The sequence below is a fragment of the Trachurus japonicus genome, chromosome 21, assembly GCF_045865225.1.
Source record: "Trachurus japonicus isolate A0001 chromosome 21, Traja_1.0".
Taxonomy (NCBI): Eukaryota; Metazoa; Chordata; class Actinopteri; order Carangiformes; family Carangidae; genus Trachurus; species Trachurus japonicus.
Window position 1 is genome coordinate 20,744,073 of NC_140927.1, and position 25,525 is coordinate 20,769,597.

Genomic DNA, 25,525 nt, shown 5'->3' on the forward strand with positions numbered 1-25,525 from the left:
GTGAGTGTTTCCCTCAGTGTTAAGGAGACTCGCCGCGACCACACAACTTAAGAAGAAACACTGAGGACAAAAGTGTTGAACTATGACTTGATGATGGTGAAGTGAGAGCACGCGGGGAAACTAAACAACAGTTTGTTTTCTCTTAATTTTTAAATTTTTTAAAAAGTACCTATATTTTTTTTCTTTTTCTTCTGATCGTGGATGGATTGAATCTCACCGACGTGGATATTCACATTCAGTTTTGAGCTTCTGTGTGGGGACTGCTAAAAAAAACAAAAATGGATTCAAACATTTCCACACTGAGAGGAGTTTTATTGCTCCTGCTGTCAGTTTCTAGTCGCCTTCATGGCTGCAGAGGAGAAGTCCCTCCCAAACCCACCGGCGGGGTCACCATCGTGCCCCCGGTTAAACCCGATGGAGGCCCCCAGGCCTACCCGGACGCTGCCAAGGCTAATTTACCAGTGTTTACAATGGATTATGCAAGAATACAGATTCCATTTGAGATCACTCTGTGGGTGCTGCTGGCTTCATTCGCAAAGATTGGTGAGTAACAGGAACATATCTCAAGGAAATTTAAATAGAATGCAATGTTTCCTAGACAAATAACCAAGTCCAGTTGCATTCAGTTAAAATTTCCTTGAGATAACTATAACCTGGACAAATGAGAATATTCACAGGCTTATAACAGGAACATGTGTTTTTTTACTTACACTGAGGTGTGTTCTGCACTGATCACTGAGTGGGTCTGTTGTTTGTTGTCTGTTGTTCACCTGAGGTCACATCTCTCCTTCAGGTTTCCATGTGTACCACAAGATCACCATCTGGGTGCCGGAGACGTGTCTCCTGATCAGCATCGGTCTGATCGTGGGCGGCATCATGCACTCGGTCCACGAGGAGCCGCCCGCCGTGCTCACCAGCAACGTCTTCTTCCTCTACATGCTGCCCCTCATCGTCCTGGACTCGGGCTACTTCATGCCCACCAGGCCTTTCTTTGAGAACATCGGCACGGTCCGTCACACATCAACCCCTGTCTCTTACCACTGATCCATCTTCTTCTTCTTCCTCTCACAGACTGTTTCTTTTTACTTTTTATTAGTTTTCTTTTAGTAATATACACATAGGCAATGTGCCAACTGGGCACAAAAACATATAACAAACATAACATGACAAGGGGGAGGATTTGTTCATTAAGTGGAAACAGCGGAGTCAAACATAAACACATCATACATTTCTTCAGGATATGGAACAAAACATTTCTTAAAGCAGAAGTAAGTGATATATTTGTGTTAATATAAGTCTTAAATAGTTATATCTTCCGACAGCAATCACTTACATAGAGTGTTTGGACCGAAACACGGGTCTGTCAGTCACTCTGCTCTGCTCTGAGCCGAGGAGAAAACATTTATCGTATCCTACAGTTTTTATCCAATGAGGAGAGAGAACGGCATGCAGGGCTGTGTGTGCAGCCAAGGGACGCCGTGAATGTGGTGACGTAGGGACGAGGACTGTTATGGTGCGTTCAAGGAAACTCGTATTTTTCCGACCTGTGAAGTCGTACCAGTTCGATCTGGTACGAGTTCACCGGTCGGAAGTTACGAGTGGCCGTTATAGTGACTTTCACCGGTAAAACAGGTCGGAAAAACACGAGTGGGTTGCCTGGAACGCTACAAAGTCGTAAGTTATGACTTGAAGCTGTAATTTACGATTTCAAAAGCCTGCCTGGAACGCAGCATTAGCGAAAACGACCGGACCACTTACTTCTGCTTTAATCAAGGGTTTGGCCTTATCTTTGTGGTCTATATGACATCAGGTCTTACAGTTGACACGTAGCTGAGCTATTTAACCAGTTCTCTTCAAAAATATCAGTTTGGTTTTTGAGTTTGAATGTAATTCTCTCCATAACATATATATTATAAATGATATCAGTCCATTCATTAATTGTTGGTTTGTCTTTTTTAAACCACTTTCTGGTCAGAGCCTTTTCAACACTCTCAGAAGGTATTTGTCTCTCTTTGGAAGATCAAGTCCTCACAGACTGTGTCATCTTGTTTCCCTCCCTGTGTGTGTGTGTGTGTGTGTGTGCAGGTGATGTGGTTCGCGGTGGTGGGGACTCTGTGGAACAGCATCGGCATCGGCATGTCTCTGTTCGCCATCTGCCAGATCGAGGCCTTCGACGTCCAGGACATCAACCTGCAGGAGAACCTGCTGTTCGCCACCATCATCTCGGCCGTGGACCCCGTGGCCGTGCTGAGCGTGTTCGAGGACGTGAACGTGAACGAGCAGCTCTACATCGTGGTGTTCGGGGAATGTCTCTTCAATGATGCCGTCACTGTGGTGAGTGGGCGTCGACAGACCAAACCAATTTTTAAAGGGATAGTTCACCCTAGAATGATATTTCGCTCATTATCTACTCACCCTCATGTTGACTAAGGGCTGGAATAATTCTCAGAGTCCACCGTCCCTTCTCTGAGTTACAGGGGGTCTTGGCGTAGCAGTGCATGTCCATATAACGGTTGCAAAGGGACACAAAAAAAACACACACAAAAAAACATCCAAATACCTCCATGATGCTCGTATGTAATGTCCGTCTTGTGCTGAAGCCCCAAATTGCGTAATTGTCCCGAAAAAAATTAAATAAGTCTATATTTTAAGCTTGTTTGTAGCGGAAGCTTCTCGAAGCTCCTCTTCCTGGTCCGTCCAAATCTCGCGTGATTTGCGCCGGCGTCAGTGCGGTTACTGCGAATCACGCGAGATTTGGACGGACCAGGAAGAGGAGCTTCGAGAAGCTTCCGCTACAAACAAGCTTAAAATATAGACTTATTTAATTTTTTTCGGGACAATTACGCAATTTGGGGCTTCAGCACAAGACGGACATTACATACGAGCATCATGGAGGTATTTGGATGTTTTTTTGTGTGTGTTTTTTACGAAGAGCTCTGGTGTCCCTTTGCAACCGTTATATGGACATGCACTGCTACGCTGAGACCCCCTGTAACTCAGAGAAGGGACGGTGGACTCTGAAACTTCTTCCAGCCCTTAGTCAACATGAGGGTGAGTAGATAATGAGCGAAATATCATTCTAGGGTGAACTATCCCTTTAAGGTTAGACTTATCTGAGGCCTGCTGCGACACAGTGACCTGACGTGGATACCTCTGGGCTGCTGCTTGTTATGAAAACACACAGTGCAAAGGACAAGGTACCATTATTGTTCAGGATCGTGGGGTGTACGTCAGTGACTACAAAAACAAAACAAAACACAGATCAAAATCCCACCCTAAATGGACACACTGAACATCTAGTAAAGTTATTTTATCCAGGTCAAAGGTTGTACATCCCAGTCACACAGATACAGACGCCATCGCAGCCTTTACTGCGGTTTAAAAACCCGTCTGGGGCGTTTCATTTTAACATGAAACAGCAGATTCACCATTGTGTCGTCTGAGGCTTCTCCATTCTTTCACTCTAAAAGACTCGGCTCAGGTTTCATAAGATACTGTACAAGTTGTTCACTCAAATCTGGGTTAGGATGCACGTATGAGAAGAGAACATGGTGCGTGGGAGGAAAAAAAAGTCTGTGCGTGGATGTGGGAGTCAAACAGATGAATTATTCAGATTTGCAAGTGAGGAAATGTTGACGGAGATGTATAACGGATGTCTCCACAGCCAGGCCGGGCCGCGTAGCCTCAGGAGTCCGTTTCCACAGATGCCGCCAAACCTGTTTCTGACTTGTTTCATTTGCTTACATGGGAGGAGTTAACGCACACATACACACACTGATACACACACTCATTGTTGCCTGAAATTTGACTGAAGTGAGTTAATGCTCAAATTTCCTCCCCTCACCCTCCTTTTTTTTGTATTATTGTGCTAAAAACGAGCCAGGAACCCGCTGTGGGCTCTGGTGACCCTGTTGTTTAGTACACAGCAGCAGAGCCATGCAGGAGGAGACAAACATTTACACAGGAGCCTGGAAAATGTCCAGATGAGGCCTGTGTAGAGGTGTGTGTGTCTCAGTATGATCACATGTTGAAAACATATTTCACTTTCATTTAATGTAAGTGGTAAAAACAGGACCTATCACTTTCCTGTTTGCCTTATCTTGATCTTTCAGGTATTATTAAAGACTTATCTGCCCATGTGTGTGACTGGCTTGTCCCAGAGCAGAAAAGTCTCCTTTAAATCTGACTTTTCAAGGTAATGAAAAAGGCAATACTGTTTCTAGTGTTGCCAGGATAGTGGCAATTAACATGTAAACATGATTTAGAATTCAAACCAAATACCACAATAAAACTGGTGGTATTCTACAGTTTTGCTACATTCAGCAAATCCTACAATCAGACCAAACTAAACATTTAGTGAATCTTTAAAACAACGTATAAATATATGTGTTTTCATACTTTTAAAAAGAGGTAAAACACTCTTTTTTTAGCCACACATAACTCAAACAGGAGTAAATAATGGATTTGCTGTATATAAACTGAAGATTTGGTGCTATAGTGAGTTATTAACAGCAGCCAGTTGATGCACATGGAAGTGACACAGGACAAACTGACATGTTAATGAAGGAACGTGTCACAACAATGGAGCTCAGTGACACTAATATAGATGATATCACCAGACTTGTTTTAAAATTAACATTATGTATTGTGTTCTTCTATGTTTTAGCCTTTCATATCATTTCCAGTAACTCTAGATTAGTTTGAATACACTCTAAAATGCCTGTCTTGGTGTCAGACTACATTTCCTGACGAAGGATCTCAGCCGAAGCGTCAAAGGTCCTGTTTGGCCCTTAATGCAATAAAAGCATTTTAATATTTTTATTTACGTAAGATGAGTGCCTTAGTATTTTCTCTCTTTTTTTCTACACTCTAAAATCTAATGAAACACCACAAATGCAGCTAATATAGACTAAAGGGCATACTCTTTGTAAATGAACAACAGTAGCCCAATGGTCCTTTTCCATGAGTCATTAACCGTGCTTGGTGAAATGGTATTATCAAATTGCAAACAGTGCAGAGTAAATATTTCAATAAATCACTCTTATCTGAAACGGTGTCGTTAGAGGCCACAGCCCCTGACACCGCCCGTGACCTCTGACTGGGATGTTTGGGCTGCCCAAAGCTTCACATAAAAGTGTTTGCACAAGTGTCTCTGAATGTGTGTGTGTGAACATTTGTGTGTATGTGTGTGTGTTTCCAGGTGTTGTACAGCATGTTCAGCTTTGTGGCCGACATGCCGGAGGTGGAGCCGGTGGATGTTTTCCTCGGGATGGCGAGGTTCTTCGTGGTCGGGCTCGGAGGAATGGGCTTCGGCGTTCTGTTCGGCTTCGTGGCCGCGTTCACCACCAGATTCACCTCCAAGGTCCGAGAGATCGAGCCGCTCTTCATCTTCATGTACAGCTACCTGGCCTATCTGGTGGCCGAGCTCTTCGCCATCTCATCCATCATGGCGTGAGTGCATTTAAATAATGTTAACAGGTCCAAATATTCTCACAGCTGCAGAAATATAGAAAGTATAGTGTTTGTGTTTGTTTGTGTTTCGCTGCAGCATCGTCACCTGCGCCGTCACCATGAAATACTACGTGGAGGAAAACGTCTCCCAGCGTTCCTGCACAACCATCCGCCACGTGATCAAGATGCTCGGCTCCATCTCTGAGACGCTCATCTTCTTCTTCCTCGGGGTCGTCACGATAACGACGGAGCACGAGTGGAACTGGGGCTACATCCTGTTCACGCTGCTGTTTGCCTTCGTGTGGCGCGGTCTGGGTAAGCGCCGGGTCATGGTGGAGGTCGGGGCTTGTTTGACTGCATCTGTCGACTGTGTAGCACCAGGAAACAGAGCGACATAGAGAAAAAGTTGTGGGGGGGGGGGGGGGCAATGAAACAATCGTCTTAGGAGTGGGTCCTCCTGCTTCGTTTGTTTTGTACTAGGGCTGTCAGGCGATTAAAAAAATTAATCTAATTAATTATAGAATTTGTAATTAATTAATCTAATTAATCGCATTTTAATCTTATATCTGCTAAAGGTAGGCCTACCCAAATAAAGAATTCAAATTCTAGGACGTTGCAAAATTGTATTGCATGACTAATCATTTGAATACACGCAGAGAAGATTTGAAATCCACAATTTTATTGGTGATGTGCGTTTCATGAATGAAATTTAAAAGAAAATGGTCAAGCACATCCAATTAGGCCAGGTGAGGAACCGATCAGCGCCCATGTTAACCTATCTTCAGTTCGCTGTCTGTTCTATTTTTCACGCGAGCCGTGAGCGCCGTTGTCAAGCTGGATAGACCAGATCGTACCAGACAGGAAGTCGGGCTCAGAAAAGACGAGAGAATCCGGTCAATTTTCAAAATAAAATAATTAAATGATGATTAATTAAGTTGTTGCTTGTCCGTCTATTTGTCAGTTGTGTCTGCACGCGAGACACACACACACAAAGTTCCTCGGTGCTATGCTACCGTGACGTGCTACTGCCAAGTAGCCAGGGTCATTCAATGGCCAAATTTAAAGTGCTCGCGCATTGAATTGCGTTAATTTTTCTAACGCGTTAATTTGCAGTGTAATTAATTAATCTAATTAACGCATTAAACTGACAGCCCTATTTTGTACACACACACACACACACACACACACACACACACACACACACACACACACACACACACACACACACACACACATGAGTGGTGTAACTTGCAAAGCATGTTTCTTTTGTTCACCTCCCAGTGTTTAGTAGCTCAGCCTTGCAGACATCACTGGAGGGAATGGCTACTAACGCACACACCTGTTGGTGGGTGTGGTCAGCTCAGCGGAGAAAACTTTGAATTAACTTTTCAGCCCGGGGCTAAGTTACTCTATAGAGCTCCATGAAGAGTTGTTTTTTTTTTTTTTTTTTTTTTACTGCTTCGGGCAGCAGAAAAAGCTGTGAACACAACACTGAGATATTATCTCTGTCTGTTGTTGTTAATGGGGAAAGTAGCTGACAAGTCTCCTCAGGTTAAATACTGTTATGTTCAGTCTCCAGGCTGATGTCTGTTGAAATAATGAAAGTGAAATTTAGGAGCTGAAAGGAGCTGCAAAGTTTGTCAGAGCTGAGATTCTGTGTCACATTACACACAATGACTTTATCCACTCTCAATATAAAATATAAACTGCTGCAGCTTTAACCCTCCAGGGTCTTTGATCACCTGACGGATCAGACCAAGGTCACCTGGAGCGCTGCTGTCAACTTCACTGGAAAGTGCAGATTTGAAACTCTCCCAGTTTTTGTTTGACATTGATGGACCAAGTAAAACCAGAGATAGTGTTAATTTCATATTACAAAAATACTTACTGTATAACATAAAAGTGGGATGAGATGGGCAGGCGTCGGATATTTTTTCTCTCTATATTCGTCATTTTTTTGTAATTTCACCAAACAGGAAAAAGTGGTTGAATGAGCTGATACTACTCTATGTGACTTTTGTGTATTTTTGGGCCCAATATGTTAATAAAGTAGGTTAAAGGGGAAAAATAATTGTCATATCATATAGGTGAAGTTGTGCTGAAAAGAAAAGATACCAAACATGGCTATGGTGAATATATTTTTCTATGTGGTTTATAAAGATAAAATCCAAAGTATTCAAAAACAGTCAAAACCGACTCAGACCTCTAAATGTGAAACCTTCTAACAATATAATTTGAACAAAAGCATCTTGACGTTTCTTTTCTGTTCCTTCCTCTCAGGCATCCTGGTGCTGACTCAGATCATTAACCCTTTCCGTACCATCCCTTTCAACCTGAAAGATCAGTTTGGTCTGGCTTACGGTGGCCTGCGAGGCGCAATCTCATTCGCCTTGGCCTTCACTCTGCCTGACACCATTGCCCGCAGGCAGCTCTTCATTACAGCCACCATCGCCATTATCCTCTTCACCGTGTTTCTTCAGGTAAGAGAGCATCTCTGTGTTTGCACCCAGAACATCTTGCACTGGGAATACGTTTTTACACCTTTAGTGTGACGTCTCCATATACGAGGCCATTTTCTGAGTCTCAGTGAAACAGACTCGTGGCCTCAGTCATGATTTTCTTTTAAGCTTTGAACACATCACATGATTTAAGTCCAGATCCGACCTGATTTCATTATCTAGTTCAATGTGAGGGTTTTAGATTTAATGTTCTTGCATTCCCGAGTCTGAGTCAGATCTTTGGCCGCAAAACCAGTCAAGTTTACAGCAGGACAACCTTTTGCTGCAGAAATTAAACTCTGACTTCTGTTTAGTTAAGTTTAGTTTATTTGTTTAGCACAGAAAATGTGTAAAACGCTGCGCAAGGAGGGAACAAAGTCCTGACGAACTTGTACAAAGTTCCACCCCTGTCTATGATACAAAACAAAAGACAAGCAGACAACAACACATGAGCTAAACAAAAGAAAAAGACAAGAAATCAATAGCAGTAGGAGTTACAGTAGGGTACCTGAAGCAACTAACAGCAAAAAATAGGTGACAAAAGCAGAACAATGACAAAGAAAATATAGTTAGAGAGCAGACTTCTGACTCTTATAATTTATAACTGTCCTCTTACTTTACTGTGACTGGTATTTATTAGGTGTGATTGGTATTTATTATGTAATATGTTTCCCCATGCTTTAAGTGGAACAGTCACAAAAGGAGGTCACAATAATTTCAGGTCAACTCAACTTTATTTATAGAGCACTTTAAAAACAGCCACAGCTGAAACAAAGTCTTGTACATAAATAAAAATAGGACATGAGACATCAAACAATGAAAAACAATAAAACAATAACAATGTTAAAACAGTAAAAACAATAAAACACTGCTGGGTTGAAAGCCAACAAATGAAAAAAGTCAGGTCAGTTGGGATTTTAAAAGTGTCTAATATTCATGTAACACTAATATTTTTCTGGGTTGTGTTGCTGTGTTTCTTCCTCTCCACAGGGCATCAGTATCCGGCCTCTGATTGAGTTCATCAATGTCCGCAGAACCAACCGCAATCTTGACACCATCAATGTAGAGGTCCACTGCAGGGTACGACGCAGCTTGTGGTGATTGTGCATGTAATAAAAAAAATGCAAATAAGAACAGAAACAGAGTTTAAAACAAATGAGATATATTAGAAATACAATATAGAATAAAATGGAGTGGGAGGCCATAACTTTTACCTGTCTTGAAATGTTTATCATTTAGCTTCTGTACAAGCAGATGTAGTTGAATTATATTGAAAGCTGAACTTAAGTCTGTAAGTAAAACATCATTATAACAACTGTTTCTTTTTTCTCTCAGCTCATGGAGCACACTATAGCAGGTATAGAGGACCTCTGCGGACAGTGGAGCCACTTCTACTGGAAGGACAAGTAAGAACTTTGTCTTCTCTGTTTGCTCATACTGCTCAACAAAAAGTGTACACATTACTCTCCTCATCTTAAACCAGTCGCTTCACGCTAATAAAACTCAAGAGAAAGAATCTGCAGTGAAGCTCGAGAGGCGAGATGACAGTTTTAGTTTTAGTTTACCTGCCTTTAGTTTCCCCCTTTTGTGGTTTTTGTTTAGCAGCGCTATTGTTCACATGGGGACAGTGTGGGAATGTCGACGGCTAATCACACGTTGGTGTCATTTTTCTTTCTAAAAAAAACAGCCTCATTTCCTCCTCTGACTCTTTTACATGTCCAGTTTTAAGGTAACATTATGCAGTTAACTACATGGTATCGATTTTTAATTAACTTAGTTGTTGTGAATCTTGTTTCTGTGGATGTTATAAAGACGACAACAGATGTATAGATGGAGCTACATTAGAAGCAGTAATAGATTGTAGTATTGTACCTTCACACTAACGTAAACCTCTTAAATATCACAATATTACACTTTTATTTGTCTTTTAGACGCACAATACTCTACTAAATATTCCTGAAAATTGCAAACATTATTACACACCTTATAAATTGTATATTTTACAACATATTGGCGTTTTTTATGGGACAGTTTCCTGTCATTATTTCACTGCTTTCACTGCTTTCTTTCTTTTCCTTCTACTCCTCTTGGTTTTGTTGACACTCTCCGAATCAGGTGAGACTGGTTCCTCAGGCCTCAGGTTTTCAGTTTGAGTGAAGTCAAAACGTGCTGTAAACATTGACTGTAACACACACAGTATTAGGATGTATATAAATTATATAGAGTGAAACATATCAACATAGACTATCTGCTTAACTTAGAGCAGTCAAGTCTGCAGCAGTTAACAGCTGTTAGATGTGGGTCAGAGATTTCAGCCATTCATCAACTGCAAAATAACATGATCCCAGAATAAGAATTAGTTGTCATACATACGTAACAAGTATACACTCTACTATTATGCACAAAATTAAGTAGTCTTGTGGAAGTTGAGATAAAAATAAATAAATATGGAAATGCAACTATGCAACCAAGTATTGCCTACATGACGACTAAATGAAGTCTTCTCCACCGGGTCATCACACCAAACTCTGTTCCGCACAAACCTAATCCACTCTTTTGTTTATTTCAATTTCAGGTTTATGAAATTCAACAATCGAATCCTGCGCAGGATCCTGATCCGAGACAGCCGGGCCGAGTCCAGTATCGTGGCGTTGTACAAGAAGCTGGAATTACAGAACGCCATGGAGATCCTGGACCAGGTGTCAGGAGACATCAGTGCTGCGCCGTCCATCGTCTCCGTCTAGTACGAAACCCTACACACGGTCTCTGTGCTGCTCTGTTGCTGTCAGGAACAGACATTTTCATCATCATATCTGTTTCTATCTGATTTTCAGTGAAGAAAAGAAGAGCGCCGCCAAACCTAAGAGGAAGTTCCTGGCTGCCGACCTGAGGAACATGCACGACATCCTGTCCAAGAACATGTACAAGATCAGGCAGCGGGTGAGAAACCATTCTGCCTTTTACTCCCTTTTGATTCATTCTCATACAGCATAGTGGTGGAAGTACATTCAATTAGGTGCTATATAAACTATAAAAATTAAACATACACTTTGCTGCATCAGCATTAATAGTAGTAATATTATGTATAGCTATATATTAGTTGTGGGTCATCAATTTAATTTAATTAGCTCTTTTCATAGTTTAGTAAAATAAGGTAAACCAGGTTTAAAATTAAATTAAACTAAGTTCTGTTGAACTACTTCAAATTAGACTCGGTTTCATTCAAACAGTTTCATTCAAATTCTTCTTTATCATAAAATCAAGTGGGTTAACTCTGATTCTTTTAGGATCAATCCATGTCAAAGCCGTAAATGTTAAAGCTCCTCAACTGGTGTATTTAAAGTTGACCCAAGATCACAGTTTAGATTTGACTGTAAAGTTTGGTGCAACAGATTTAAATTTTATTTAGAGAAGGTTTTTGTTTTTTTACCAGTTTGCTAAAACAGAACTTAAACTAAAACCATGACCTAGTCTGGTTTAAAAGGTAAACGTTGTTGGTGCCATCCACTCTTATTCTGAAGACTCCTTCCACCACTGATCACTGCACCGTAAACAACACTACACAAAACCTACAGCCTGTTTGCTCTCATGTGATCTGTAACTCTCAGCTGCTGACAGTACATACAGCAAAGTGTAATGTGAACTCCTGCTTGTTGGATTCTTCCTGGATGAACAAACAAGCCACTTGAAGCTATGCAGCTATTTGTCCAACTCAGCTTCTCTTTGTTTTTATTTGAACAGAAACCATCGTGTTCCTGTTTGTCAATAAAGCACACGTGTAGTTTTCATGCTTGGTCTACAGAAAACAAACATATGTTGGCGACTATGTCCTCACTCCAGTGTGATTCCCACAACCACTGAAACTTGGTGCTGTTTTGCATACCCGCTCTCTGCGGCCGGCAGTACTTTTCCATTAGTGACATGACATCACCCCTCAGAAAGGCTCTTTGATGTTCAGGCAAATAGACAGCATGTGCTTCTGTTCTTGGGTAGACGAACTGTCTGATAAGTGTAATAGCCCCTCTTTTCAAGTCGGTCGCCCCACCGCTCTTCACTTATTCACAGCCTTGTCTCTCCCAGAAACTCACGTCACTCCTGTCTGTGATGTTATCTTGGTCTGGACAAGCTGAACATGCAAAACTGTGATGGTAACCAACCTGAATATCACATTGTTTCCTTCTGACCACTTTGAAACCCCCTCTGAGGTAGACGGGAGTGTTTTGTTGGCATGATGAGACCTCCCTCTAAAGAACAATGGCCACCTAAGAGTGTTTGAAAGGCAGCTATATTTGCTTTGGGTCTTAACAACTGCAGGACAGAAAGAGCTATGTTGACAGCGATGGGTGCACCGCGCTGAAAAAGGTTAGAGTCGCAGCTCATAAAGGCCAAACAGAGACATTTACTCGGGTGTGGTCACTAGTATTGGTTGAGTAATCTGAGTCAGTAAAGAAAGCATCTCGGCGGTGAGTGTGTGTGTGTGTGGATGTTATTGAATTAACAGTTAAATTTGTTGAGATGAAAAATGCTCCAATCTTTGAGTTTAGGGCTGAACAATTAAATTAACTATAATCTAAATGGCAATATTCAAATAGCAAGAGCTGCCATTTTTTCAATAAAGGTAAAACATGACACAACAGGCCATAAAATGAAGCATTGTGGAGAGTTAAAGACATAATTCAAGCTGGGAAATATTTTCTATAGGCATAAAGAAACTTGCTTATTTCCAACATAAAACATAATAGTAGGGAGGTTAAGCCCAAAAAATAGGCCTTTGACTTCAAGTCATGATGCAAATGTCCCCTTTGGCATGGAGGTACCTTAGGGCCATACAAATAAATCTATCCTAAGACACAAGTGAGATCACACTTTGTATCCGAAATAAACATTTCATTGTTTTTCAAAAATTAGCCGCCAACCATACTTGAGAGGCCCATATCTTTGCTTCTGTTGTAGCTACAATAACTAATTTGGTGTCAGAGTGTACATTTTTGGGGTCAAGGAATCCAATAAAATAGGTTTCAAGACTAAAAGAAACAATGATGTTCTCCTTACCATGACAGTTGCAGGTAAGACAAAAATGCACGCCAAAAACACATTGCATTTAGAATGTCCATATAAACTCAGGCAGATCCCCTAATGGCTTCGGCTCCTGGATGTTATCTACAGCTTCTCAGACAACATGGAGCTGCTTGTGTGACAGGATATTGGGTTTTATTAATGTAGAAACAGTAATAAAACTATACTGATACTGATTTAGTGAACATCAGGCGAAGTTCAACAAATATAGCCAACAAGTAGTTAAGTAATAAGATGTAATTCAAATCACAGTGGTGGCAGAGACCAATTAGTAACCAAATACAGTATATAATATAATCACAAGTCCCAGTTTCAACTGAAATCATGACTCTTTTTTTTGTGCAATCTGTTCACGATGTTGTGTGTATGTAATGTCCTTTCTTCTGCCTTTGTATTTTCTGTATTTAGACGGTGGCATTCAAAGGGAAGCACGCCTTGCCCAACGACAGCCACGCCAGAGAGATACTGCTCAGGCGCCACCCCAGCATCCGCCGCAGCCTCCGACCTGGAAGCTTTCAGACATCGGTAAGTCGGTTAACTGTAGCTGACATTGACCTAAGGGTCTTGCTACATGACGTCTATCATTCTAAGAGATAGAGGTAAAGCAGGTTAATCAGCTCTTGACTACACCCCCGTCTACTCATTTTCCTTTCTCACCATTTTTCCTCTCCACTTTCTTGTTATTTTCAGGAAATGCCCAAATCTCATAAGTACTTCTCTCTTCCTGCTGGGAAGAGTCTGGACTCCAACTTCTTTCCCCCAAAGAGGCTGAGCTATGAAGGTAAGCTTCCCTCAGTTGCAGTGTCCATGGTGATTTGTCTTTAAGTAAATTCAAGGTTGGAACGACCTTGTTCCACATTGTACGACAGGGAAGTAAAGTCAAGGTTCACTTGTTAGCTTGTCTACAGCTTTAACCCCACAACCTTTTTCAGTGAGAAAAACGTGCTCAGGTATTTATTCACATCGCCATCAGGTCAACAAAACTTTGGTTTAGAGCTAAATATCTGCAGAGCTTCTCATATTCCCAAGTTCCTCAGCTGTACTTTTTTAATTGGTGCTGATTAGCAAATATTAGCAACACATCATGCTAAACTATGATGAACAGAGTGAATTCACAGAGCACCGACGTCCACTTAGGCCAGTGTCAAACCACATGCACCAGACTTCAAACATATGATCATCATGATAGTAAATCATACTATCATCATAGTAAATGATCCGTAACTTCCTCCAAAACTACTCAGTACTTTTCATGCAATTTTGCTAAAAAGACATGAGTGAATTTCAGTAGAAGGATTGGCCTCCTGGTGACGCTGCTACAGCAACGCATGTCACTGGTTGAAAATGCTAAAAGGAAATAATAATCAGAACTAATTAATGACTCACAAACTCTTTTTATTAATGCAAAAATGTCAGATTGAAACTTTGGTTGTTATGTTTTTGTTTGTTTTGTTTACTTTATTGTAGGACTGTTGCTCAGTGACTGACAGGTTATTTCAGAATAATTATGTAATGAGTGAGGGGCAGGCAATATTAGATGTATCTTCTCCCTGCTCCTTTCTAACTAGGGAATAAGAAAGTGTGTTTTGGTATGTTTATTGGGAAAAGTCGTGAAATTACCTTGGCTGGAACAAATAAAAAAAATGAAAAGAAATGAAACGAAACTTCCTTGAGGCGTAACATCAGCCTTGTCACAGTGAGCACCTATGTAAAATATAATGTGGTATTTGATTTTCTTTCCCAGATGGTCAGGAAACCATGTCAGAGGTGGCGTACCCCAACAGTCGCTCTCGGTTTGGCCATCCAGCGCGCTCCTCCTCCAGAGCCATGATGCCTCTACGGAGGCTGGACACCCTGAGAGAAGCCCCGTCCGTGGACGCTCTGGATGAAGGCAGCGGTGGGAGCGGTGGGAGGGGCCGCGGCATGTCCAGAACTAACTCCTCATACAGCGATTCCCGCGTGCCTGCCGCTCGCCGTCACTTCAGCTCCAATGACAGCGGCTCAGCGGATAACTTAAGAAACGTGCATCATGAAACAGAAGAGGACGGCGAGCAGCAGCAGCAGCAGCAGCAGCAGCCTTTGTCTCCACCTCCAGCCTGGGCTGCAGAGCCACGGGACAACACGACACGAAACCCTCTGCTCAGGCGGCCGCAGTGGAACCCCAAGAAGATATAAGAGGAGATCGTGGGCTTTGAGCAGCAGCAGCAGCAGCCGGCCTGCCACAGACTGAGTCTCGGGCTCCACAGCAGCTCCAGGGGCCTCGACATGTAACTGTGTATTCATGTCATGTAAAGGCCCGGCAACGGAGACGCTTTCGTTTCTCAGAGGAGCCGACCCACCTTCAAAATGAGCCAAAGTGACAGAGCTCACAGACTCATCACAGTGCACTACAGTGGAGGAAGTGTCAGTAGAGTCCAGGCTTCGTCTACAAGTCACGTGAATGTGATTTTTAATAATTTTATATTCCCGTAGGATTTTTAAAAATGTTTAAAGTTGATGTAAGTTAAACTGCTTATTTTATTGTGAATATTTTAGTTTTTCTTCTATTTTTATCACCTCCTGTGTGTCATAGCTGTGTGAATGAGGATGCATGTTCTGTAAATAGTCCGTTTTTAGTTGAACATGAGGAACAAATCGCTGTTCAGTACAAAGTACTGGATTTTGTCTGTTACGCTCATGGATCTCACAAGTCTGGGCCCGCTTAGTTACCGTTTTCTGTAATAAATTTTCTATATTACATAAAAAAACAGTTTTCAGTGATTTGATGCGATGAAACTTTGAATATGACTTAAAAAGCTAGAAAGATGGGATGGGTGTATTGACTATGACATAGATGGATGTCAACATGCACATTGCAGCACTGACTTTAATGTTATACGATTGAAAACACAACAGACTCCAACATAGAAAACATTGTTTATTCCTTGTGACTTTTTGGCATGAATCTGAATCCTTCTCAGTAACATCTTACATATCATACATTTTACACCATACTCCTTCTAGACTAGTTAGTGGTGGGGTTTTTTTTTAGACAGTTGTGCCCATAGTACATTTGCAACTCAACTTAAAACAAAACAACAAATCACTTCTTAAAATGTCAACTCAAAACACATCCTAAGATAAATTAACAAATCTCAAATCTGACAAAACTGTAAAATTCAAGTGTCAAAGACTAGAGCAACTATTTGCTCATATACCACCCTAGGAACCATTTCTGACGCAGTGTATTAGAAAACAAAAAAACAACAAAAAACAATTGGTATTGAGGTAAAAATGTGTAAACCAGCTTGGTTTACGCCTACAGTGGAAAAATGTTGTGTTCAGGACAGGTAGTTAATTGCCTCCACAGTTTCATCTCATCTCTGAACATCTTTAAGTGTAACTGCCAGGAAAGTAAAAGGGAAGAAGGTGAAACTTTTACCTTTTTCCCCTTCGGTTCGTGCAATTGAGGGAATTTGGACAACGTAGTGGTTACAGGGTTAGAATAAAAATCAAAGTTAACATCGTTTCCAATCAAGCTGTCACCAGCAACATGTGCCAGTGCCAGTTCCTGCCCCTCATGTTTCTATCTGATCGCGCTTCAGCCCTGGACTTCGCTCTCGCTCTCAGCGCTGCTCTTGAATTTTTGAGTCCTTTCTCTCAGAGAAGGACCACAGTGCCGGTGGGGACGAGCCACCTTGACTCACAAATTTGTCGGTAAAGGAAACAAGCTCGAGTGGTTAATACACTGCTTCCACTGTGAGTCTGCCACCTACAAGATAAGAGCACTTCTGAGTGGTGGGTGTGCATTGTTTGTCAATTCTTTTTTCTTTTTTTAAATTCAATCGATTGCACTGAGCTTCAGAGTTTTTTTTCCTCTGTTTTTGTCCTTCCTCTCCCGTCCCATTTGGGGATCCTGATGAGCAGTAAACCCACCGCTGCTAGAGCCAGGACCACCCCCAGACTAGGGGGGCCGCAGGGGCTGAACTCCTGAGCCAGACCGGAGAGCAGCGGAGCCAGGACGCGACCCACAGCGGTGACGGACTGCCCGGCGCCGATCAGAGTCCCGCTGGCCTGCACCCCGCCTCTCTGCAGCTCTAGGTCCGTGATACACGTCCGTCCGATGGTGGTGGAGATGGCGAAGAAGGTGGAGGTGAGCAGCACCTGCCAGACGCTGGGCGCAGCGGCGTAGAGGGAGATGAGCGAGCAGGTGAGCACGGTGGAGTGCAGCAGCAGGTCGGGCATGTTGTTCCTGTAGAGCTGCGTGACCGGCCCCACCAGGAACCCGGCCAGGGCGCCCAAGGTGCTGCTGTAGCTGATCAGATAGCCCGTCACCTTCGGCTTCAGGGAGAAACGCTCCTCCATGGCCAGAGAGAAGTTGCTGTAGTAAAGCATGATCGCTATTCCCATCAACAGACGGACCAGGAAGAGGTCCCACATGTCGGAGGAGGCCACCATGTGGATCTTGGAGCCGACCGACGACAGCTGCCTCCAGGCCGGCTGCAGCACCGGCACCTCCCTCCACCTGACGCCACCCGGATGCTTCCCGGCGGGGCCCGGCTCGCCGCCTGGAGCCGCCGCCGCCGACACTGTGTGGTTTCTACTTGTGTGAGAGCCGTTCTGCACCGACTTACTGCAGTGGTTGTCATGGCAGCGATTGCTGGTGTTGTTGCTGGAGTTGGTGTCGTTACGTTGAACTACTAGTGTCTCGCTCCACGGCAACATCCACACCAGTCCTGGAAATGACAAACATAAGACCTTATAATAAAAAAAATGTAATATCTCAAATTGTGTTAGTTACATCTAAACATAGAAAAATACAATTTAACAATTTCAATAAAACAAATTATACTCCTATTTATATTAGATAACATTCACCACGATGCCTCTTCAAACTGTCAGTGACTGTAAAACTTGTACTGGAGATTTACTTCACATGGATTAATTTGTTTTATCTGAAATCATTTTGGAAATGAATTGCTAGAATAACATCAAACGCCTTAAAGAGTCTTGGGTGCCGCTTAGCTCAGTGGGTAGAGCAGGCGCCCCATATGCAGAGGCTCTCTTGACTATACTATCAATTAAAGGCAAAAAGCCCCAAAAATATACTTTAAAAAAAAGTCTCACTGGACCTTTAGATCTGGATCCTGGCAGACATGACACATTACAATACAGTAAATCTCTATCTATCTATCTATCTATCTATCTATCTATCTATCTATCTATCTATCTATCTATCTATCTATCTATCTATCTATCTATCTATCTATCTATCTATCTATCTATCTATCTATCTATCTATCTATCTATCTATCTATCTATCTATCTATCTATAAAAAAACACACAGTTGAGAGCAGTTCACTGTTAGTACGTCATTAAGTTGAGTTGAGGAGGCGGGTAAAGGACTTTTTAAAAGCCCCCTTAGCCAATGTGACTTAATTGGTCTTAACATGGACTACATATTCAACCCACCTGCATTAATAAGGAAGATAGCGGCACAAGTAAAGGAGGAGGTGTAGAAGCCTCCTTCATGCTCTGTGAGATAACCACCAACCACGGGGCCCAGGATGAAGCCGACACTGGAGGCGGCATTGAAGTGTCCCATCACCAGAGGGCGCTCCGACTCAGACACCAGGTCGGACAGCAGGGCTCTGCAGATGGACAGGGAGTGCTTGAACAGCCCTGGGATGGAGAACAGGAAGGGAATAAGTGGAAAAACTCAATTTCATGACATATTTTTCTGGGAGGTGGCCTGACTCACCCACAGGGATCCGTGCGAGGACGAACAGAGCGATGCTGGTGGACATTCCCAACAGGCCGTAGCCCAGGGCGCTGAGCAGCAGGCACGTCAGGAGAGAGTACCGCCGTCCCACCACGTCACTCCAGCTGCCCTGCCGAACACACACAGGAAATGAAACTCAACCAGGAACAACAATCGAACCTGTTGCAGTTTTTATCATTATCTCTGGAAGAAACATCTGGGCAGGTGGAGCTGGTGCCACAACAAGCATGGGCAATTATTTTTTTTTTGTGTGATGTTTTTATTTTGAATGAATTGCCCCCCCAAATTAATTGGTGTCATAATTTATTTCAAATAATTGATAACATCAACAAATTGGCCCAATGCCATAATCCCTAGGAGTAGATTTGTTACCTTTAATTGTCGGTGCAAGCTATTTTTAGATTGGCAGAGATATGATATGAGATAATAACAGAACGTTACGAGTTGTTTTCAAGGTAAATGCAAAGCCAGTACAGAGCCGAAAAGAGATTGCTTGCCGAAAAACTGCCCCCGATGGAAACACGCTTTGGCGGCTTTGTATAAATTTACCTCAAAAACAACTCTGCGCTTCGTGCACTGGCATGGATAGGGCCCCACTGACATTACGAGTGTACGGGGCCCAGAATTTGGTGCTACGCCCCTGACAACAAGAGATATAAACCAATGAAAATAAAAGCCTGATCCCTTACTGGCCGTGGACCCCAAACAAAAGAAATGTATTTCAGTGTTGTATAACTTTCTTTGGTCGACTGCCTTTGACTCTCTCAATCTAACCAGGACCGCATGGGAAAATGACCTGGCAATGGTGTTGACAGATCAGCAATGGACCTCTGCTCTTAACTTAGTCCACACCTCTTCCATCTGCGCCCGTCATGGCCTGATTCAATGTAAAGTTCTCCATAGAATGCCTGTAATCAATCCCCTGCTACTCATTATCACATGTTTTGGTCGTGCCCTAAATTGACGACTTTTTGGCAAAGGATTTTTGATACTATAGGTAGCATTTATTTACGATTTTATTTTATTACTATTATTTTTTTCTCTCTTCCTTTTATCTTCCTTCTCCTGTGTGTGTGTGTGTGTGTGTGTGTGTGTGTGTGTGTGTGTGTGTGTGTGTGTGTGTGTGTGTGTGTGTGTGTGTGTGTGTGTGTGTGTGTTGTGTGTGTTGTTTGTCCCAGTGTGGTTCAGACCTGAAGTGGGTGGGTTTGTGGGTGGGTGGGACTGGGTTTAGGGGTTTTGTTGACATATTGTTGTGAATGTCTTTTTCCCATATTGTACGATATCACTTAATGTCATCTTGTTGGAAAACCTCAATAAAAAGATTTGGAAAAAATAAATAAATAAAAGCCTGATCTTTGACCTATGGAGTGATAAACTGATTTTATTTTTTTATTTTTTTGGTGGATGTCTGTGTGAAAGATCAGGTGACTAAAAAAAGAAATTCAAAAACTGTGCATTTCCTCTTAACCAAGCATCCCAAGCCTTTATTAGATTCTCGCCCTGTCTCTCTCTTTACAACACACACACACACACCCATCTGATGAAATAATGAAATTAGGACCAATTGAGTTTACTGTGTTCTGGATGTAGCTGGGTGGGATTATCATAGAGACCCAGCTGTTCATGTATCCCCTCCTCTATCAGGAGTCAACCGGTCTGCACACGGGAGCCAACAGATGACTCCTTATCTGTTTAATTTGTCGCATGACCCCTGAGAATTAAACCAATTTCAGGAGCTGTGCACGGCAGGAGACAGCCGCGGAAAAGCTGAGAATCTTTACGTCAGATGACATGCTCGTTTTCGAGTTAATTACTTCACAGTCTCCGTACTGTTACAGAGTCATTAAGGCTTTCATATTTCATTATAACGCTCTTAATGTTGAGTCTGCCCAATGTCCGGGAGATGAGTGAATAATTCATTTCTGTGAAAGAGGTGAGTGATATTTGTGGATCTGCAGCGAACTGGGAGTAGCCAGCGTGTGTGAATATCCAAAGACAGGACGTATTGTTTGACCACAATCAACTTAAAACGGCCAGTGTTTATTGTTCTCATGAAATACCAGAGATGACATGGAATGCAATCGTTTCGGCCTCTAACTGTGAGCATGCCTTGTCGAGCACGGAGGGACTGAATAGACGGTTAGTGACAGAGAGATGCACGGTTTTACAGGGGAGGAACCAGGTTTAATACTTACAACTATTGTGCTTGAGAAGAGCTGTAAGATCCCATATGTAGATCCTGCAACAGTTTCACATTAGTTTTAATACATATCGGTTATACAAAGTGCAGAGAAAACATCGTGTGATGGAAAGCTCAACATTCGACAGTAGGACATGATTGCTATCATACACACACTTGGTGCATTACTGCTCATCATTATTCTGCAACAAATTGGTGTATCATATCATCCAGTTATCTTTACTTTGTTTGGCTTCAAGTTTATGACAGAAATGACAGAAAATTGAGCCACAATTTTCAAATTTCCATTCAAATTTATTTTGGTCCAGTGTACAACTGCACTTCTCTGTATTTCTCATATGGTTGATTATTGAATTCATGACTTACTGTTTCAGCCCTTTTGTCTCTAGTCAGCAGGTAATTACTTGGTGGTAAGACTATAAATATGCACCAACTATTATATATATCACTCTAAGGATGCTACATGTGCCGCTATGTGTGTTAAATAGACGACTCAGTGTAATGGACACACCTTACCTACTATGCCAGCCACAGAGGGACTGGCTCCTAGGGCTTTTACATGATGGCTCAGCAGCGGGATGATCATGCTCACCCCAAACAAATCCTGGAGAAAAGGAAAAAAACAAAAAGAGGAGGAGGTTTTTTTTATCACAACAGAAACCCCCCTGAACTGACCGGGACGTGTAAACCAATCAGACAGTGCGGAGCCAGTGTTGAGTGTTTGTTACAGAGAGTTTGGTGGTGGACAGTTGGAGCAGCTACAGAAAGTCACTGCTCGTCCTGTTTATCTGCATAGCTGAGATCAGAGCAGCTCTTGCCAAACACTTGATTGAAGTCACACAGCGATTCATACGATGTTCCACCACTGCCTATTACACTAATTGCTTAAAACTTTCAGTGCCGTTACTGTTCCAGCAATTTCTGTCTGCTGCCTGTGCCAAAAATCTGACCCTCCGAGCCACCTTAAATTAGAGGCTCATTCCGCGAGCTATTCAGGCTGAAAAGTAGAGTTAAGTTTTCTGGAAAGTGACTCTGGTCAGCCCTGAAAAACACGTTGAATGTTGGTCGGTCTCGCCGTCTGTAGAAATTAATTTTTAGATCAAATGCAACATCTTTTCATACGGGGTTCAAGTGCGTCCTTTGTCTTGCACCGTTTGTCTTTGCAACACATTTTACTGACAGTGGTGCTTTGAAAAGGCGACTCTCAACACTCAGAGGTGTCAGAACAACCTGCCATGTTCTCTAACGCCTCTCTTATTTAGTGGCTACACACCTGAGCAACTCCAGTGTACACATTCACATTTCTAATGTAGCCTACCTGTAGATACAGACATGTAGTAGTAGAAGTATAGGTACACACTCCTAACCCTTACATGCTCAGAGGTTAAACATGTATCTACAGGTAAGTAGCCTATGACAGGTAACATTGATCAGTGTTACTGTATGTTTAAACGGGTGACCATTGAACTTCAGATGTTACTACTGAAGACATAATCAAATAGCCTATTGGAGAAAACTAATATTAAAATATAACATAAGATGTAAACTTTGACATTATGAGCCATACATTTAGGCCTAATCTAATACCTGAGTTCAGCTTCCTCACCTTTTAAAAGCAAAGACAATGTGACTGTATTGAAATCTTTTTAAGTCCCTGGTTAGGACCAATTAGGACTAAATGATTATTTACATTGCTTCATTTTGAAAACTTGTTCTCAGATATATATTTTTTACTTACATTATTAGCCTATTTTAATTTGACTGTGTTACATAGCCTGAGTTACATTTCCATACATTTTAGGTTTTCTACAGAGTGTAAACATGACTTCCTTGAGGCTGTTGTGAAATATTTTTTTGGCATCACACCACTGGGTTATTATGAAAGCATGACTTTTATGACGCAGCAGAGCTCAGTCACACATAAACACTCACACACACACAGCTGAAACGGAGCTATATTACTCACCATGAAGCCCACCACATAGATACATTGTATAATCCTCGTCCGTCCTCTTGGTTTCTGAATTAAAGTGCTACATCTCTGGTCGTTCATCCTCCCGCTGTGACGCTGTCACGGCTGCAGCCAACGCGGAAGAGCTCATCCGCTCCACCGTTGAATGAACCAAAGCGGACGATGTCTCCGTCCCCGGCGGGGGTTTCGCGGACAGACGGCGTCGGTGTGTTGCCAGGTTTGTTACCGTCTGTTCAGATGAAGCAGGTATGAAAATGTTGCAGATTTTTTTTTTAAACAAATAGCAAATATACGTCCTGCGCCAGCACTCGCTCGCTGTTGTGTTGTAGTGTGGTGTCGTCTGCTCGGACTCCCTCCCCGCTGCAAGACACACATGGTTTCGTCCACTGACGTCACAAATCCGAGTCGACGGCATTCCTTATTCATAAGCATACGATTATCATATCAGAGATGATGTTTTTCATTTTGATTGTTCCAGTAATTGGTTATATTTAAATGTAATATTTCTCTGTTGAATATCGATCAGTGTATAAAAAAATACAAAATAAAACAAATATTTAGTCATAGCCTAGAACCAATAATAAAGGCAAGTCAAGTTTTCCTTGATAAAGATTAATGAACTCAAGAAATAAGTGCAAAGCAAACAAATTACAAATTCGTAATCACATCACACCATTCAGGGTAATTTCATTTTCTCGCCCAATTAACCACTATTTAGGCTAATAGCAATAACTTGGATATTGATTTTGCATGGACTAAACATAAAAAGTTCAAGATTTTTTTCTTCTCTTTTTTTAATTGGTCTTCAGTTGTGTGGATGAGCTATAATGTTTGGTTTCTCTGTCACCACCTGCTGGACGAACTGGAGCGTCCATAAAACATAAAAACTGTTCTGTTCAAATAATTTAAGAAGGTTTGTTTGTGTAAATATTGCACTTTAATGTCAGCAGTGCTCAGATAGCAGTGTACGGTATGTCTTCTAGGCTATATTCTTTGAAAGAACGTCACCACAAGGATCCAACAAGTTAAGAAATCCTATCTACATTATTGTTTTGTCATGTCCAGAGTTGTTTCAGTTATTTTAGCAGTGCAGCCTTGTTTCTGTTGGAACCAATAATAACTTTAAATAAATAAAAACAAAAAAGGCATTTTAATTAAAAACCAGTAAAACAGCCACAGTAAAATGAGGCGTCCAAAATCTAACTGAAAGTGATTTTGGATGTAGTACTGATCTGAATTTTTACTCTCTCTCCCTCTCTCTCTTTCTCTCTTTCACACACTCAAACACACACACACACACACGCAGACACACAACAGAGTCGATGAGGGTGGAGAGCTTGTGGCTGAGGGGGGCCCTGAGTCACATCAGTGTGTAAATTGGTCGGTGTCTACATAAAGGTTCACTGCTAAATGTTCCTCATAGATGCTAATAAACCTGCAGTTCCTACCAACTCGCACTGAGTTCTAGGCTACTAACCACAAAATACGTTTTTAATCCTGTTTCCAGTCCTATGATAAATGGACTTTGTACTCGCTTAAATGAGATCCAGGTCACTGCTGTTTTTCTGGTATAAGAGAAAACATTAAACATCTTCTCTGTTGCTCAGTGTCATGGCTATTCTTTTCTCTATGTTAGCCTTCTTTTGTGAGTGTCGAAGGACTGATGTAGTTCTCATGAGCTTTTTGTTGTACTCTTGTGATGTTTAGGCTTTGTTTTGGGATTCCTCTTTAATATCAGCCTTAAGCACGCTGTATTTCAATCTTTAAGAAAAACTTTAAAAAAAACAAAACAACTATTGTCAATGTATGTGATTGATTGGTCATGTATACGGGTGGGTAATTTGGCACTAGCGCTGTGTTTCCCTTCACCGATGTTGCCCTGACAATTGTTGCCAATGCTTCCCCTTAACCGTTGTGTCCTGACTTGTTTTTTTCCTCACACACAAAGTTGCATTTGAAAGCTGGGAACGTCTGTTGTGTGTCTGTCCTAGTGTGAGTTATTGTATTTATTGTCTGTTGTGTTAATGTATCTGTGAGAAATTGGGCTTTTTCACACACACACACACAGTCACTGTGGTACTAATGTAAATATGTTTGTAAGATTTTTTCAGATGACGTGTGCGTGTGTGAAATAAAAATCAATCAAGCACCTTGAATTGTCATATGACAAGTTCTGCACAAATGATCACTGACCTTAAGTGGTTTTTAAACGAAGGCCATGGAGCTTTTAACAACGAGAAGTTAACACAGAAAATGTGTTTTTTTTGACAACTTGCTAGATGCAAAATGTTCAGTGTTGTTTTGTGTAAATTTTCAGACATTGTGACTTTGTGGCATCTAATTGAACCATTTTCAGTAATTGACACTAACCACCCCCATTTACAGGAAGTGGTCCTGGTGTGTGTGTGTGTGTGTTTATATGCACGTTGTCCTGTTGAGCCAGAAGCCTTGGACAGGGTGTCACAGGATACTTTACCTTTCCTCTGTCCTTTCGCTCTCACCCTGCCTTGACATTCCCGTGCAGACACTGGGTGTCCAGTTGCCACCGGTTATTTCTGCGATGATC

General features: G+C 41.9%; 3 protein-coding genes across 3 annotated transcripts in view; 1 reads left to right on the forward strand and 2 right to left on the reverse strand.

Moving 5' to 3' along the window:
* The window catches only part of me3 (malic enzyme 3, NADP(+)-dependent, mitochondrial), a 132,467-nt gene that overhangs the window by 40,809 nt on the left and 66,133 nt on the right, over nucleotides 1-25,525 (reverse strand). The gene's annotated exons all lie outside the window — the stretch shown is intronic.
* Nucleotides 16-15,467, forward strand: slc9a2 (solute carrier family 9 member 2). The gene is made up of 13 exons (XM_085765482.1): nucleotides 16-543; nucleotides 794-1,008; nucleotides 2,086-2,334; nucleotides 5,201-5,451; nucleotides 5,549-5,766; nucleotides 7,732-7,931; nucleotides 8,940-9,029; nucleotides 9,285-9,355; nucleotides 10,525-10,692; nucleotides 10,784-10,889; nucleotides 13,434-13,550; nucleotides 13,716-13,806; nucleotides 14,770-15,467. Exons 1-13 carry the CDS (start codon nucleotides 279-281, stop codon nucleotides 15,198-15,200), a joined length of 2,472 nt encoding a protein of 823 aa, XP_085621608.1. The 5' UTR covers nucleotides 16-278; the 3' UTR covers nucleotides 15,201-15,467.
* On the reverse strand, nucleotides 15,928-23,303 carry slc67a2 (solute carrier family 67 member 2). Its single transcript, XM_085765492.1, has 6 exons — nucleotides 22,954-23,303; nucleotides 21,504-21,591; nucleotides 20,983-21,026; nucleotides 18,767-18,896; nucleotides 18,478-18,687; nucleotides 15,928-17,740 (listed from the first exon to the last, which is right to left on the reverse strand). The coding sequence occupies exons 1-6, from the start codon at nucleotides 23,038-23,040 to the stop codon at nucleotides 16,866-16,868; spliced, it is 1,434 nt and encodes a 477-aa protein (XP_085621618.1). The 5' UTR covers nucleotides 23,041-23,303; the 3' UTR covers nucleotides 15,928-16,865.